General features: G+C 40.7%; 1 protein-coding gene across 1 annotated transcript; it reads left to right on the top strand.

Moving 5' to 3' along the window:
* Positions 1 to 2917: 2917 nt before the first annotated feature.
* LOC308131659 (E3 ubiquitin-protein ligase MARCHF4-like) lies at positions 2918 to 12817 on the top strand (the record flags this gene model as incomplete). Its single annotated transcript, XM_080498475.1, has 4 exons — positions 2918 to 3349; positions 9232 to 9387; positions 10095 to 10287; positions 12396 to 12817. The coding sequence occupies 4 exons, from the start codon at positions 2918 to 2920 to the stop codon at positions 12815 to 12817; spliced, it is 1203 nt and encodes a 400-aa protein (XP_080354601.1).
* Positions 12818 to 17400: the final 4583 nt, after the last annotated feature.

Raw genomic sequence — 17400 nt, 5'->3', positions numbered from 1 at the left:
GCTTCATCTCACTTCCCCAGATCCCAAAGAAGAGCTCGTGGTCAGGTTTTGGCTTTATGACAGTTCATTCAGGTTTGTTGGTGAAAGCAAACATCTAAAACAAGCACGACAAGTGTTAGCTCTGTTGTGGGATGCTATTTGTTTAAGTGGACACAGAAAGACTCAATTTTCAGCAAAGAATTACCAAAAGGATCTTAATGCATCATTGTGCGAAGGTCCGCAACCAATATAAAGTGTCGTTAATCAAAACACATTTCTGAGAGTAATTGGACTTTTTCAGATCTGCTCAATACTACCCCTGACACTATTTTACACAACAGTTGTGCTTTGGACTAGATTTTTCTCCAAGCCTAAAATGATGGGCTGTCTGGGCTGATTTATGTTCCATAGCTATTTAATCAGGCACCACTGTGTGTCTGAGATATGGTGTTGGGGCAATCACTTGTAATTACTGGCAAAATTAGAAAGTCAGCAGGAGTGACAGAGAGCTCCCAGTTTATTTGTCAGTTTTCTGTTGGCAGTCCATTAAATGCTCACCTTGTGGCGTCCAGCTTGACCGCCGTACTTAAATAAATGCTACTAAAAAAGCACCAGGTCTCGGAGTTAAGCCACATGTGTATTCAATTCAATCATTCAGCCAAGCTGCACTGCCAATGGATTCTGCTCCCTCTCAGTCTATTCATTTCAAACCTGTAATGAAAATGTTTCACTAAAATGATTTACAGTTGTACAAGTATGAAATATCTTGCAGATTTAAAATGCTATTTCAAACCTCTACTAAGGGAAAATTGCTATTAACTGAATTTCAACAATCATTTTTGTTAGAATCTTGCAAAGCTACAATGTTTTTTTAATTTAATTGTGATGAGATTAGCTCAACATTTGAGCTACTTCAATTTCAGTAACGCTTCATTTGTGGTGTTGTTGTTGTCATTGAATGTTCACCCCAAAGAAGGTTTGTTTTTTGAAATGTTAAAAAATTGAGGTTCATTATGTGAAATTTTGCTCATGCTGATAATTGATAATTGACAGATGGTAGGTAAGCTATTTACTCCAATGGGAGAGCAAATAACCAATTGGCTTTTCAAACTTTTTAATCAAATCCAGATGCCTGGCCTTATACTGACACCATATTCCAATACATACAATTTAATAAGGAGTTTGTCCCCTTTTTGCACCCATAACAACTTCCATAGTTCTTGGAAGGCTTTCATCAACATTTCAGAGGTGCCCTGCTTTGTGTGCTTGGGTGCAGCATATTCAAATTGAAAAGGGTCTTCCTCAAACTATTGGCACAAAATTTAAAACAGAGCAATGTCTTAAAATGTTACACCTTTTGACAGGGGGTCTGGCAGAAACACCCAAACCCAATACTTAACAGGTGACAATAAATTGACCACTGGTGTGAGTGTTTGTATATGTGCCTGTTTTCCCTGACCACGCTTAATCTCGCCTTCATCTTCTTTGTAAAAAATATTGTGCTCTTCTTTAGATCAATAATCTTAGTTGGCCATAATAAGCAGATCAGATGATTTGAATACTGTCTCAAATGTGAGTGATTTCTAGGTGTAGAATGCTGATTATTTTGTATAGAGTACGCGGAATCCTCACAAACATATACTTCTAAATGCACTGGTTTGTAATTCATTACGTTCACCTGTGTTGTTGTCGCTTTTTATTTTCTCCTTTAATGATGAGATGCAGAACTCGTTTTTAAAATCGAGGGACCAGCATCTGTGTCACTTCTAACTGATGTGTCCTTGCGTCCTTAAAACAAAACAAACAAAAAAAAAGCGCAATGAGGTGTTTGTGTGCATTAGTCTCCGTCCAGGTCGGAGTAATGAGTTGGCTGCTTGCATCACGGTGCGGTGCTGACGTGCGGCGTCTGGGAGCTGTCCCAGGAATCATGGTGCTGAAGCTGCAGCACCGACTCAGCAGCCAATGATCGCAGGACGATCCGGGCCGATACGGATGCTTTCACCCGGAGCAGGACGGTCCGACGAGCTTGTTGGATTTTCTCGTACGGATGTAAAAAACTGCAGCCCGTCAGTCGGACGCGGGGATGCAATAATTGGGGACGTAAGCCGCACAGAGACTCACCAGCGACCTGCAGTCTGGCTGAAAATTCACGGGAAGAAAAAATCTCCGAACTGTGAATCGTGTAGAAATCGGCGGGTTGCTCGCCAGGTAAGACCGATTTTTTTTTTTTTTCCAACCTCGCGCCATCGATTGACATCAATTGATCCGAAAGCCTTTCAAGACGTCGGCAGCCATTGGAGCTGTGCTAATTTAGAACGTGGGATTTGGTTGATGTTGATATTGTTGTTATTGTTTATTGGTTGAAGGTTTGAATTTTAAGACTGAGGGCTGACATTTTGTTTTCTAGTCTATCTCAGTTCATTGTACCCAAGGCGGGTTTGATTCTGGGTTTGTGCACTTGTCGTGAATCTGGAGGGGAAAGCCTGTCTAGATAGTTTATGTTATACAGAGCAGACAGACTATTAAGGCCATGAAATGACAGGACACTGAGTGACCGGGCCATAGGCTTATTATTTGAATGATTATTCCCATCAGTCTAATATTTGACTTTCTTCTTTTAGCTCTTTCATTCATTGAACTTAATGGCTTCGGACACTTGTTTGCATCGATGGGATTTATCAGCCTTTTGCATTTGCATCCTCCTGGGAAGACAATAAAGAAGACAAAAAGAAAATAGGAATATAACACAATAAAAGACTAAAAGGCAGGTGAAACCCTCCCCAAACCGAGGCTGGAAAACGCACCTCTTGCCCCCACTTTCCCATCCCACGACTTGTGAAGAGGTGTTTTCTTATGCCGGGGACACATCCAGCAGCACACATTGCTTTCTTCCAGCACCTTCGCATGGTGCTGTGAGTTCCTGTCCGGAGACAGCCCGATGCTGCGCAGCCAGGGCATGTTGAAGAGCCGCTGCTGCGTCCTGCTTGGTGACCTGAGGGTGCTCCTGCTCGGGCCACCGGCACCCCCGACACCGCTGCCTCCGCTGACCCCCATGAGCGGCCAAGCGTCGGAAAGCCATGAGACAGGCGTGATCGTCCCCGACAACAACAACACGCTGACGCGGAGCCACCAGCACGCAGCGGACCGGAGCGCCCCGCCTGCGACGGGGACCGCCGGGCCGACGGGCGCAGAGAGATCGGTGGCGGGATGGGTGGATGCTGCAGAGCTGTCGGCGGCCCTGCGCGGCTGTAGCAGCTCATCTGACGACTGCTCAAAGGGCAAGCTGGAGGAGAGGTTCTCCCTCACCAGCTACACAGAAAGTGGCTTCAGGACGCCTGTCTGCAGGATCTGCTTCCAAGGACCAGAACACGTGAGTCAAGAGAAAAGAAAAAAGAAAAAAAATCTGCATTTAGATTAAAATTAGGCGTCCATGCATGCTCGTTCATCTGCTCTATAAATTAGTAATCACTTCCACACACCTTATAGCTCATAAAATACTGACATCTCATGGTGCAAATCATTTCCTCTCCAGTGAACATTAGTTAACTTCAGCAACAAGTAATCCAACCTTAAGATCTGCAGGTGCTGAAAATATTCCACATTTTCAAATAAGAATCATGTAATTCGCTACTACACTGAGGTGTGATTTGGTCAAGCACAAAAAAAAAAAATCCCTGTGTGTTCTGGCACCTTCTGAATGGGGATCCCAACTGCCTGCTTCACTCACCCCATTGTGTGGTTTAAAAAGACAGCTATAGCAGGCGGTGGGAGGATAATGAAACATCTTGTCCCCTATGGCTGAGAAGTGTGAAGCATACACTGAGATGCAGTAACAACTCACAGCAAAACTATGTGAATTTACATTCAAGCATTATATTCATGAAAACAAAAAAACAAAACAAAAAAAAACAACCTATTAATGTCTCTCACTCTGCTGGTTGGACACACCACCAGGGAAGTGAAAAAAGAAATACTCATGCAGAACAGAAGGGGAGTTTCTTCAGGTTAATCACAGTGCGCCTCTGCCTTTAGGGCCATATTGATGATAATGTCACACTCCATCAATCAGGAGCAGAAAATGTGATGCAAGATGGCAAAAAAAAAACAACCCAAAAACAATATTAAATCATAACTGAGAAGCAGACACTTAGCAACGTGCAGACACATTTGTTTCACTGTTTGCCAGAGCTTTTGAGAGCACACCTATGAATATGTCACACCTCGCCAATTAGTAATAGAGGTTAGGAAGTGATAAAAAAATATATTTTAAGAAGCGAAAAAACACAGATGTGGAACAAAACTTCATGCACACACAGTGGCTTTCCTTTTTCCAAAGCAGCCCATTTACTGTATCATTTCATGGTCATTGCACAGTGTATAGCCGATAATCTGTCTGTGTTTCATCAACTAATTACTCCAAGAGCAATTTTGTGCACCATTCCACCTCTGAGCACAGACTTTGTAATTATTAGTGACGTGAGGTCGAGTTATAAGATTGGAAGACAAGGCCCTATCCATTTTTTTCTTCCCCTAAACTCCACGCATAGTCAATCTACTCTGCAGTGCATACAAAGTACTGCCTTCAAAATGTTCTGTATTTCCCATGGACTCATCCAAAACAGCTCATTAATGCTTCCTTGAGACGCTGCAGCAAGTCAATAACACTTGATTTCATGCTGCCTTATCATTATGCAAGTTTTTATCTTTCACCTTCCTCTCTTTTCCCCGTCGTCTCTGAGTTGTTGGTTTGGGTCAGGTCCAGATATGGATCTGCTGAGGTGTAAATGGGTACCAGGAGAATGAGGCTCCATTTGAAAAGAGAGATGAGTGGACTGTCTGCGTGTCACTGTGCGATACAGGCAGTGGGGACATTAGTTATCCTCTATTCTCCCTCAGCCTCCAGGATGTCACATAGACCAAGGCAGCCACTATCTGATCTGACAATCCACCTCCAAAACACTTCCATCCCCAAGGCTGAGATAGTCAAGACAGAGTAAAGAAGGGAGCGAAAGACATAGCATTCCTCAAGCATCCCAATAGAAAAGGGCCTTGAGTGTCCGTGAGAGGCATCTCCTGAAAAACGATTGTACTCTGATTTAATATGACACCTACCGATGTAATAAGTCTGTGTAATCGAATTCCTGTCAGTGTGTTCGGTGCCATTTTCTTTGAGGTGAAATTCAGAGGTGTTTTTTCTGTTATTAAGCATAGTCCTTTTCGTCACAAATGCTCATGATACTCAAAAGTTCATGTCTGATTTTTTTTTTAAATGTTTTTTTTACATAATAACTCCTCTTCTTACCTTTTCATGAAGCAATCCTTTCAGCAAGCTGTGAGTTCAATCAAAAAGAGTCACAATAGCATGACATTTCCTCTCTAGGATAGTACCTCATCCCCAGAGCTCATCAAGGCAACACTGCCTACAGAAACAACGTAGAAGATTTCATATAATTTGATGGTAACAGTCTTGCAAGGAAAATATCACTTCATAGCCATTATGTGGGTGAGACAAATGAAGCCATATATATATATACATATATAAATCATGGCGTGCCGTTATTTGAAAGGTGAGTTCTTTGAGAAAATAGTCTTGAAAAATGAAAACTGAAACCAATCAAGGGAGACCACTTTGGCTGCAGACACAATCTACAACACAATGAGCAGCCAGACCAATACCAGACATAAATTCAACTCTTTTAACTCAATACCTCGGGTTATTCATCTACTCTTTAATAAGCAGCCAACTCGAGACATATTTCAATCCATTATCAGTTCTATTTGACTAAAGGTCAGTCAGAAGCTTTACAGAGAGCGCTGGCTTGCTTCTACAGAGCGTTTACTTTATTCAGGCTTCTGCTTTCAGCCCTAATCTTAACGCCATGACTCAAAGAGCAGGTAATTTCTCTGCTGCGTCCCGGGATCCTAAAGATGTACAGCAAATAACCATGTGGTGCACAAACGTATGAAAGATATTTGAAAATAATATACAATGAAAGATTAAAGGTTGTGAGGTGACGTGGTGTCACAAACCTTTAGACACTGCTGTGCCCTTTGCAGTCATTGCTTCTGCCGTCTTTTCTTTACCTTCGTTTTATGCTGACACTAAATCTTTTCTGCTTCGGAATCACAGATTCTTAGCAGAACACACCTAATGCACTTGCAAAGTGTGTTTGTCTGACACACAATGAGAAGCCTTCAGGGGTCAAATTAGCATTCGTCTTTCTATATGGATCCTCAGTATCGAGTCACGATGCTTTCTGTGCACCATCCTGTGCAGAGCGGCTGCTCTACCATTTGCTGGGAATGAGATATAAAGAAGTTGTATAAACACATAAAATCTTTTGACTATGCTGAACTGCAGGTGCTGTGAATTCATACGCCTAAATTAGAAAGTGTAGTTTTATTCATTTACCTTTGGAGAGGCATTAACTGCCACTGCAGGCCCAGTAATTCCCCTAAAATGTGCAATGAGTGGAAAACCTCCATATATGTTTTTCATGAGTTGCAATTCTAAGTAAATGAATCAAAATTATATGACTTTCTCTTAATGAACTCCTCTTCTCTCTAATTTGTTGAATATAGTCTAAACAAGTAGATATAAAGATGTTTTTCCAGATGATTGCAATACTGAATATTTTCTCACGAGTAATGCCGGCGGCGTGACCATTATTGGTCATTGTTCAAATAAATTTTCATTCAGAGACACTTTATTATTCTCCAATTTCTTGCCGTTTAGATTTAATGCAGTTTACTAGCATTGATTTCAGACCCTTAAGAAATATATATATATATATATATATATATATATATATATATATATATATATATATATATATATATATATATTCATAGCTGTCTAAAAATATTTGTCAATATATACAATGGGAATGGTCTAAATTTGAAAGGAGATATTGAGCACGCTGAGGTCTTCTGGTATAATGCAACTCAAACAAATGGAAAAACACACCCAAATTGATCAGACATATCTTCTCATCACAATGTTAATATTGTGTTTTTTTTTAATTAAATGATTCTTGCTGTTTGATCAACAAAAGGACATTTAGTTATCACTTTCACTTTGCGTGGGCTGTGGTGCCACGCTTGTTATCAGTCGCTCTTGCTCTCTCTCCAGTCTCAGTTGTATTGGAGTGATCTAGGTTTCAGCTCTTGGCAATCAGTGAGCGGCCTGAGTCCCACTGGACACGACAGAAGTGTTCTGGTGCTCTTGCCAATACACTCCCACCCTGGCCATCTGTAGATGGGCCTTTTCTCCACTAATTCCCCATTTTTCCTCTCTTCTCTTCAATCAGGGTGCTGCTCCGTCTGTCATAGATGTTCGTACAGAAATGAAATGGAGAAATCATTTGGAAATCTACCGTGTTTTCCTTTTTTCTTTTCATTATTAAACTGCTTTGGGTTTCCATTGCAGTCTCTTGGCACTTTCTAGACACGGAGGGGTGTGTGTGCTGATTTAACAATTCCATAGAAATGCAACTCCACTGATTAGAGAGGAGAGATTTCTTGCAGCAGCTGGGGTTAGCTAATTTATATCTTTTCATTCCCTACCGGCTTTTTGTTCAGTCCTGTTAAGGTTTGAACATCTACACAAGAAAGCCCTGCAATAAATTTTACAGATCCAGGTTTCTCGAGTGTGGGTCAGGGCCTTAAAAGGGTGGCTGGCTTACATTAAGAGGGTCATCATCAATATCCAATATGACAAGATTAGTAATATATTTTAATGAGCTCGGGGCCTGGGGTGAGAGATTATAAAAGTCTCATCTGTTCCTCAAGCTGAATACGGCTTTGGAGAAGCTGCTGGTTAAGAAAGTGACTTTGCACACATTACTGCTAAGTGAAAACCTTTTGATGCCAAATTTAGTAAACGTCATAGTTTCTCTTCATTTCAAGGACTTAAGAGTCTTATAACATATGGGACGAAGAACGGATGTTTTGGTTTTATGATATCTTGTCACACCCAGCTGGATAGGTTGGAAACATGATGGAACGACTAAAAATAAGGCTGCTCAATCTCTGCCCCTTCATTTGACAGCAATGATGTTTTTAGCAGCAATTCTTGGTTATTCAAGTGTTTTGAGGTTTACTTTTGAACTTTACCACTACAAAATCTTGGACGCTGCACCAAAGGTTGTGTTTTTATTTTCGCGCCTGTAAGCTGACTCTTCAGGGTATGGTCGAGCGGCAGAGTTTAAACAGGCACTGGGAGCACCATTATTCGGCTGTTCAATGTGTCACCATGTGTCTGTCACTGTGCCGACAGGGTGGATTTGAAATGCTCTCAGGTGTACTAACATCCTGAGTGACTGGGTCAAAAAAAACCAAAAAAACATACAGCTACTATGACCAATGTGTCATGACTCCGTTCTTTTGACAATATCTGCACCCAAATGTCAAAACCTGTTCAAAACTGTCCTGTGGATATCAGAGAAATGTCAGGAAATGAGGTGCGAGGTTTTAAATTGAATATTAAGATACAAACGTTAGAAAGGCAATAACTTCGAAGACATGAGACAGAGGGGTGAAGAAAAGTGAAAGTGAGGATTAAGTGTTGCCTTCAACGTTCCATTCCATTCTGGTCTGAAGTCACCATATTAACAATTATGATAATAATATAATATTTATGTGTATATAACAGCTTTATTTATTTTGGGAGCTGCAGTGTGACTTTAGCGCAGCATTTTACAGCTTTGTTGGGGCTGCTTGCTCTCTCACCCAAGCTCCAGTGACTAATCTTGTCACAACCATAATTAGCGATCAAGCTTTTTTTTTTTCCCTGTCAGCTAGGTGTAAGGCAATGTTTGCATTTCACACCTGAACTGTTGCTTTATTGTAATAGGTCTGCACGTGGTTGTCCGTTAGATATGAATTTTCTGTGTATGCTCACCTATTGTGCCCCCAAAAAACACACAGAAAACCAAAAAGCAAGACAAAAAAGATGTATTTTGTAAATAACAATATGTGGTATTATTGCAGAGGGTAGTATGATCAATGAGAAATAACTGCTATCAGCTAGTTAATGATGCTGAATCAGAAGTTTCTACTTGCAGCATTAACCTTTTAAGCTCCAATCAAGCGCGGCAAGACAATGACAGGACAGCGGTCTTCATTGCATTTTCTGTGTGCACTCTGTAACAAAATACAACAACATGACAGTAAAGTATGTATTTAATGAGGATAAACGAAAAATGACGCCTTTCTGAAGTGGCAGTTATTGACTGTGTGTCTTCTCTGCAGGGGGAGCTCCTGAGCCCTTGTCGGTGCTGTGGATCTGTACGCTGCACCCACCAGCCCTGCCTGATCAAATGGATCAGTGAGAGAGGCTCCTGGGCCTGTGAGCTCTGCTATTACAAATATCAGGTCATTGCCATCAGCACCAAAAACCCACTGCAGGTAAGCCAGATATGTAAAGAGACACTTAGCAGGAAAATAGATTTGATCACAAGATTTTAATCATAGTCTTAGAAAAATACAACTGAGATTAATGCTTGAATTATTGTAGGTTCTTGACAAACGTGCCAAACTGAGGGCCCACTGAGAAACTGTAAACACACTAAATTGCCTGCTTTTGTATACATAAAAAAAAAAAAAAACATCTCCTCTGGGAGCCAAAAACAGTTGTTAAGCATCACACATTGGCTGCAGCTCGAGTTGTGCTCTGATGATGAACTGAAAAATCCAAGGGGAAAAAATTACAATAACATTTGAATTAAGCAAGGCTTTTGAATGGTTGGAACAGAAAGACTGCAGGAGAAGCTTTTCCACTGCTTTTAAACTTTGGTACTCAGTTAGGGTGCTTTGTGAGTAAACACGAATAGTTCTTGTGAAGATAATTGAGGTGCTAAAACTGTTTGGGAGTTTATTTACCCACAGTCAATAATGCGTGATGCTTCACTTTGCTGGAATAGATGATGAAGTAAACCATTAGTGAGACCGTGTTAACAAATTTCCTCTGGTTTATTTCAGTTCATGCTTGTCCTATGATGGCTTTTATTTGTTTCTGGTTTGACATTATTTTGGCCTTTGCAGGTATTCCGAAAAGTCAACACAAAAAGAAGTAAAGACTAAACGTCAAGCTGTTCTGTCTCTCTCTTTCGCAGTGGCAAGCCATCTCCCTGACAGTGATAGAGAAAGTGCAGATAGCAGCGGCCATCTTGGGCTCCCTCTTCCTCATGGCCAGTATCTCTTGGCTCGTGTGGTCGTCCTTCAGTCCCTCGGCTCGCTGGCAGCGCCAAGATCTGCTCTTCCAGATCTGCTATGGCATGTATGGCTTCATGGATGTCGTCTGCATCGGTGAGCTCCTGACCTCACCTCGCCACACTCAAATGTTTATAATCCTTCTTGAGATGAGTTGGAACTTGTCATGGCTCGGACTAATATTGAGTGTTTCCAGCCTTTTAGCATGAATCCAGTTCTTTTCAGCAGGCAAAATGTCAAAACTGTTCAGCGGACTCTGTAATTATACCTGTCGGCTTTCAACAAGTAATTGTTAATACATGAAGAGTTTACACGATAGACAATCAATGCACTGAATCTATATGACACAGTCAGTTGCATCTAATCGATAGACAGTATATGGTGTGAATGTGTTTTTTCCTGATCATACACATGATTGCTTGACCAGTCTTTGTCAATATTTGTCTTTCGCACAGCCAATGGCTTAAAGTTGCTGGAATACATCAGCACCGACCGAAGTGCTTCTCATTGCGTGCGTTAAATGCACATCAGTCCATAATAAAACCCTACAGGTAAAGCAACGTTGAAGGGCGCAGATAGCACAAAAGAGAGAAAAATAATAATAACAAGTATAAGTTGACTAAGGCATTTTAACAACTTTCTGAATTTGTGGGGGTGTCCAAATTGAAATTTGCAGCATCGGTTTCAAGTTTGCTGTCCTCTGCTGCTCATGGGCTCATGTTTTCAGATGACTGTGTGATGGCATCTCACATTAGGAAAACTCTGAGTGCAACTGCAGCAGGGTGAGAGCAAGAGGAGATTGATTGTCTCCGGTTTGGTGGCGAGCATCGACTGTGGAGTCATTAACGGTGCACTTTACAGAGATTAACTTGTCACCTGGTGGACGTAAAAGAGCACAACGGCCTGACTTTCACTTATCCACAAAGTTGGAGGCAGGAAAAAAAAAAAAAAAAAGCAGAGATCAGGAAAGTTAAACTGATTTTATCAATAAAGTCTTGACAGTCTTGACAGACATTTTAGGGCTCACCTCGAGGAGAATGTTATGCTGCAAATGTAATGAAATACTTTATTAAAAAGGGTTGTTTCACCATTTCACTGTTTCACATCCTCCACTCAACTTTATTTCAGCCAAATACAAAAATAGGTTTTAAATGAGTGATTAGACAGTTGAGGTGATTTTCTATGAAATTGTTCAAGATCAGGAAATATGCTCAAATTGAATTGCGGATGTAGGAGGACTTCTTACTTTAAAAATGTGTTTTATGTTATTATTCATAAACACTCAAGACCTTATAAATGCATACCCCTACTTCATATTGCAAATGTATAATTATATAGGATGTATATGATACTTGTAAATAATCCATCCATCTTCTATATAGCTTTAGCCGAGCTGTATCTGGTCCCAGATGACTTTGGGTGAGGCCAGGGCAAGTCCTGGGCAGGTCACCAGTCTATAACAGGGCAAATACAAAGAGACAGAAAACCACAAACACTTGCATTTACAGCTGGGGGCAATATAAACAGACCGCTAACCTTAAAATGCATGTTTTTGGAATGGTTGAAAGGGAATGGTTGTATTCACGGAGAGGAAGAATATTCAATCTCCACAATGAAAAGGCTTGAATTTGATATATAAGGTATATTCTATCTGTGAGGTGAGAATTGTAACCACAGCATCACTGTACAGACCAGTATGAATACCGTAACTAAAATTGTAAGTTAGTGTACAAAAAGAAACAATGCATGCTATAGTTTCCTTTAGATGATTTTAATAATAAAAAGAAAAAAAACTAAGAAAAAAAGTCAGTGTTTGAGCATCTGTTTGTTCCAGATGGATTTCAATTTTCCAGATACTGAGTTCAATGAGTATGAATCAATAGGCAATTCTGAAATGTCATAACATATTATTGAACAACCCCAAAGAACCGATGCATCTTGTTTGCTAACTTAAATCCTGAAATGATGAGGTTCGCTGCATAATAAGTTGCTCCCTGTCTCCACAGAAATGAAGATCTTATCAATGGTTTATGTATTGCTGCTTAAAAAAAATGAGAGTTTTTTTGGGGGGGGGTTTTGGTCTTGTACTTTCTGCAAGCCTGAACACACTGAGCCAAACACTGCAGAGATATAGATCACTTTGTGGTGTCATTAAAGTGCTGCCACACGCTGACACTGTCTAACTGATGCTCTGATCTCCGCAGCACTAATTGTCCACGAGGGACCTTCGGTGTTTCGCATCTTCCATCGCTGGCAGGCCGTGAACCAGCAGTGGAAGGTCCTGAACTATGATAAGTCCATGGACAGCGATGACCTGAAGGACACCACTGTAGACAGGACTCTGACTCAGCCCACCCAGGGCTACCAGACTGGGATAGGAGTATCCACCTCCACCTCCTCATTGATGGTGGTGGCCTCCACGGCTGCTGGCTCCACTTCTACGACTGTGGTGATGGCTGCCGGAGGACTGGGGGCGCACATGGATCCCAGCGGCGGCAGCGCAGTGCCGGACCAACACTGTCCTTACAACATCCTCCACCTCCTCAGCCAACTGAGGCAGCCAGAGGTCCGCAGCCAACCCAGCAATAACACAAGAGAGCTGGTCATGAGAGTCACCACAGTCTGAGGAGTCAGTTGAGGCCTTATCTCACACGGAGGTGAAGGATTTATGAACCAGCTGACAGTTAACGAGGAAAGAAAAAAAAAGCCGTATCTTAACTGCACTGGATTAATACAATGTTCTTGTTTGTTTCAAAATGCATCTCTGATGTCCTTACATTGATTGAATAAAATTCAAAATTGTGTAATTTGCAAAGTTGGTTGGAACACGGTTATTTTGAGTCTGTGTGTATGAGTAGCATGTACATGGACGTATACTACTCCAAAAAAGTATTTTACATTAGTATAGAGTATAGCACCAAGTCAGATCATCTTCTGGGATATTGAGTTGGTGAGTTGAGTACTGGGGTGTTTATTAGTAATGAGTTTTAGCTCTGTAATGATGAAAATGACAATGAGACAACTTCTTATACAAAAATAATTTTACACGTTCATCACATTTTTTCCCCATCATCTTTTTTTTGTCTGGCTGATTTTTTGTTGTTGTTGTAGTTTTGCATCTGGCTGGGGTCAGTTTCAATACCTTAAGTATGGTGCAGTACCTTGACCCCACGCAGGCTGCACATCAGTATGTGACAGAAGGCTTACTGTGTCTCCATGCTCCTCCAGGAGGCTGGAGGAGACTGAGGAAGCTCAATGGAGATCCTCCGGAGGGCCCAAGAACGTCATCTATCATCCCATTAGGAGCATGCCGCGACACCGCAAAGAATGCATAGAGGCCTGTGGAGACCAGATAACAAGCTTAAGATCTGATGTGTTTCAAGGTGTTTACTGTTCAATCATTTTGAGCCATGTGTAATTTTCATTTTTTTTACAGCTACTGGAATGAGATATTCTTTAATTGGTCTCACAATAATATATTTATCATCTTAACGACAGCAAGTGTAAGGTGAGTTGGAGGAAATGTCGACATGCTCGAACAGAAAAGAATGAAGTGGCACAAAATAGATGTGAGTGGTGAGAAAAGTTATGAAGAGAAAAGTTGACAAACACAATAAAATCCCACACAGGGCATGACGACAGCTTGTGATAGAGAGAATTTAATGACCAGCAACCAGAAGTAAAAATAAAGATAGTTCAGGGTTTAATCATGTTTTGCAGGTTTCACCACTGTAAGTGTCAGTTTCATCATGCTGCAGACCATCCACAGATAACTTATGATTATTTAGACATGTGACAGTAAAGACAAAGGCCTGTGGTAGCAATAGATATATCGTGAATGTTAAAGCATATTGATTCATCTGCCAAATCAGTGACGCTTTTCAGATGCATTGTTGTATTACATTGAAAACATAAACTCATATGACTTCCTGAGTTGTTTCCTCCTTAGAATAACTCCAAAGTCAGTCTCTGTTTAAAAAAAAAAACATGCAAAAACATTCTTTGCCAGTGTCCATTTAAGGTCTTGTGTAAAGGCATACTTCAGTTGAAACAGCTGCTGCACATCAAAAGATACAGAGATAGTGGGAAATGCAGATGTTGAATGTTCAGTTGGTTCTTTTGTAATGAAGCAAACCCGTATTAGCTTTAGTGTAGTGTATTATTTGGCACTCTAATCTAAAACAAGACTGTCTGAATTCACTGCACTGTGCAACAATCATTATTAGTATTTTTTTTTTTAGAAATTGGATACAACTGTACAGCATGATGTAAATCACAGGCAAGAATTGGAAGCGCAAACAGGCTGCCTGAAATCATTTGTAAATAATGTTTTGTTTTTTTTACATTTTTTCCACTTCAGGATCAAAGCAGTTTTGATGTGGGTTTTTTTTTTTTTTTTTTTTTTTTTAAAGAAGCGGATTTCTTTGGTCTGCTTTTGATGGGGGTGCTTTCTTTTGTAGGAACATTTTGTTTCAGACACCATTATGTGATTTGTTGATTACAGGGAGTGTATTGGGCATGCTTTCAAAAAAAAAAAAAAAAAAGCACAAAATTATGACTTTTTATAGTATTTCTAACAATGCATCTAAACTATGGATAAAAGCTGTGATTTTAAGAAAGAAAAAAAAAGCATCAGCTGGTTCTTCTAATTGCCTTCACTTGTATTCTTATTCATGAAAACACATTTTCACCAACAAAACACTGCTGTCGCTGCCCGATGTCCATGAATTGAGGTTCACATTTGGCTCACAAAGCGGGTGATTTCCCTCTTCCCTTGGCTACGAGACTCAGATATGCTCTTTGATATTTCATCAGGGCTCTTGTTTCATGTTCATGAAAGCTCGGTTTTATCCAAAGGGGCACTGATCTCCAGAACATGTTATAGGACGGAAGAAACACTGCTATAAACATCCTTATACAGGGCGTGGTGAAAGTGTAGAAGCCTCCCGATGTTATCCGTCTGTGTCTTTGCACACAGTCTATTTTTGTATATGTTTCCAGAGTGGGAAAGCATCTAAATGCAAATAGTATCCAATGCAAAAGTGAAAAGCCTAAAAGCAAAACATAGGGTGAAGCCTTCACATGATTTGAGATGCCTATGAGCTTCTTTCACCATGCATCACATTAAGACACATCATTAGGATAAAATGTACTTGACATAAATGATATGTAGTAATTTAGAGGAGCTTTTGGCATTTTCTACTCCTGATGATTATTACAGCACACCAGCTGATAAACTTTATATTCTAATGCTATTAAACATTCAAATAGCACCATTTCAAATGTGCAGAATGCTCCACATTCAATGCATTTGGTGGTGGTGGTGGTGGGGGGGGGGCTTTCTGTGAGAAAGGCTTTACTGTTGTTTTTAAATTATTTCAACATCACGTAGTCAATCTGCTCATTTGAAATCCTGCCACCTTTCATCCCAATCACATGCCAGGGGTACAGTACATCTGCACAGAATCAGGTAGCATCATGATTTTCAGCTGAATTATTGAAGCCATGAAGTGCTGATATCAATGGGTGGGAGCTGCCGTATAGAACCAACTTGCAAAGCGCTGAGGGGTTGTTTAGAGTTCACCGTGAATCTGCTTGCCTCAGTTCTCTTCACACCTTGTCTCTTTGAATTTGCAGATGTGCACACCTTGCTTTGATGGAAACAACTGAGAGAGAGAAGAAAAGAAAAAAAAAAGACAGCAACCAAAAGCAAGTGAATTAATCGTATTATGTACAAGATGGATGTGGAGCGGAGCGAGTGTCCTCACGCAGCTCACATGTCTAAATGTTCTCACGTTGCACATGTGAGGGGCACGAAAGTGAGTGATGCCAGGAAATTGTGGTGGCAGTAGGCTGTGTAGAGGATAAATACACATTTACTTTGGGAGCAGGATTTCAATCGATATGTTGTTTGGACCATCTTCTTAAAAGACATTGTGTTGTCAGGAGCGCCTTCATTTATAATGTTGAGGTTTCCTCCGCCCACATTCACATCCTCACATTCTCACGTTCTAAAATCGCAACTTCAGTTTACCTCAAATGCACTTTTAGGATTGTGGGGAGAATTACAAACAGGGATGAAAACTGCATATAGAAAGGCCCCAAACCTCAACTTGTCGTAATCCATTCAAAATAATTGCCTTTTTATTAGAGAATTTTCACAATTGAGATCGATACAGAGCTTGTGTAGCAGTTTGGGAGGGAAAGCAAAACAAGATTTAGACTTTTGTTATCATTTTAGAGATTGAGGGCATTTTCAAAATTCCCTCCTTTATGAAGCTTGAATGTGTGAAATTGATATTGTTTCTAAAAGTGGTGACTTTTTCTACTTGACATTCAGTGTATTAAAACCCTTGCTTCCATTTTTCAGAAACCTGATCCCCCCCAAAAAAAGGATTCTTGCAGACCGTACCTAACCTTTGAAAGTGATTAGAGTGCATAGAGCTAATGTGCGATTCATGCAGCTTGTCTGAAGTCTGAATCACACAGGAAGAAAGCACTGCATTCACATCCCGCAATTTTTCTGACATTGTAAATGAAAAGGGCCATTTTGAAAAGTTGCTATTTTCATTTATTTAATTTTTTTTTTTTTGGTGAGGTAAGATGAACCCACGGGTATTACAGATCACAAAGAAATGACAGGCATCGATGATCAGAGAAAATTTGCAATCTCAATGCTTTTGAATGCAGAGACATGCTCCTGTTCTCCTGACTGCAGGCGGATGACGCATTCACTGACCAGGTTACGCTGAAAAAACAGACATATGGGCAAATTGGAGGGTGCACTTCAAATGTGGGACAGGAACTGGAGGGCCCAAAGGAAACAGAGAGAGAGAGAGAGAGAGAGAGAGAGAGAGAGATTCAACATTAAAACGAGCTTTCATTAAGAGGCATTTACAGTGTAAAAAATGATGATGATGATGATGATGATGATGATGATGATGACGACGACGACGACGATGATGATGAAATTCCTCCCAAATTTTACTTTTGAAGTCGGTTTAGAAGATGAATGACGCCCCTGAAAATCTAACAGAAATGATTCCCAGTGACACGTTTTCGCAGCTTGTGCTCCCCCTGGTGGTTCATCCAAATACTGCCCCCGACAACATGCGACGCTTCGGTTTGTTGGAGGACGTCGGGCTTGCTATTTCCACCAAGGCAATAAAATATGAGGTGTGGGCAGAGATTTAAAGGTCCGTAATGAGG

This window comes from Blennius ocellaris (assembly GCF_963422515.1).
Source record: "Blennius ocellaris genome assembly, chromosome: 6".
In the NCBI taxonomy this organism is placed as follows: Eukaryota; Metazoa; Chordata; class Actinopteri; order Blenniiformes; family Blenniidae; genus Blennius; species Blennius ocellaris.
This window is presented reverse-complemented; position numbering and strand designations above follow the sequence as displayed.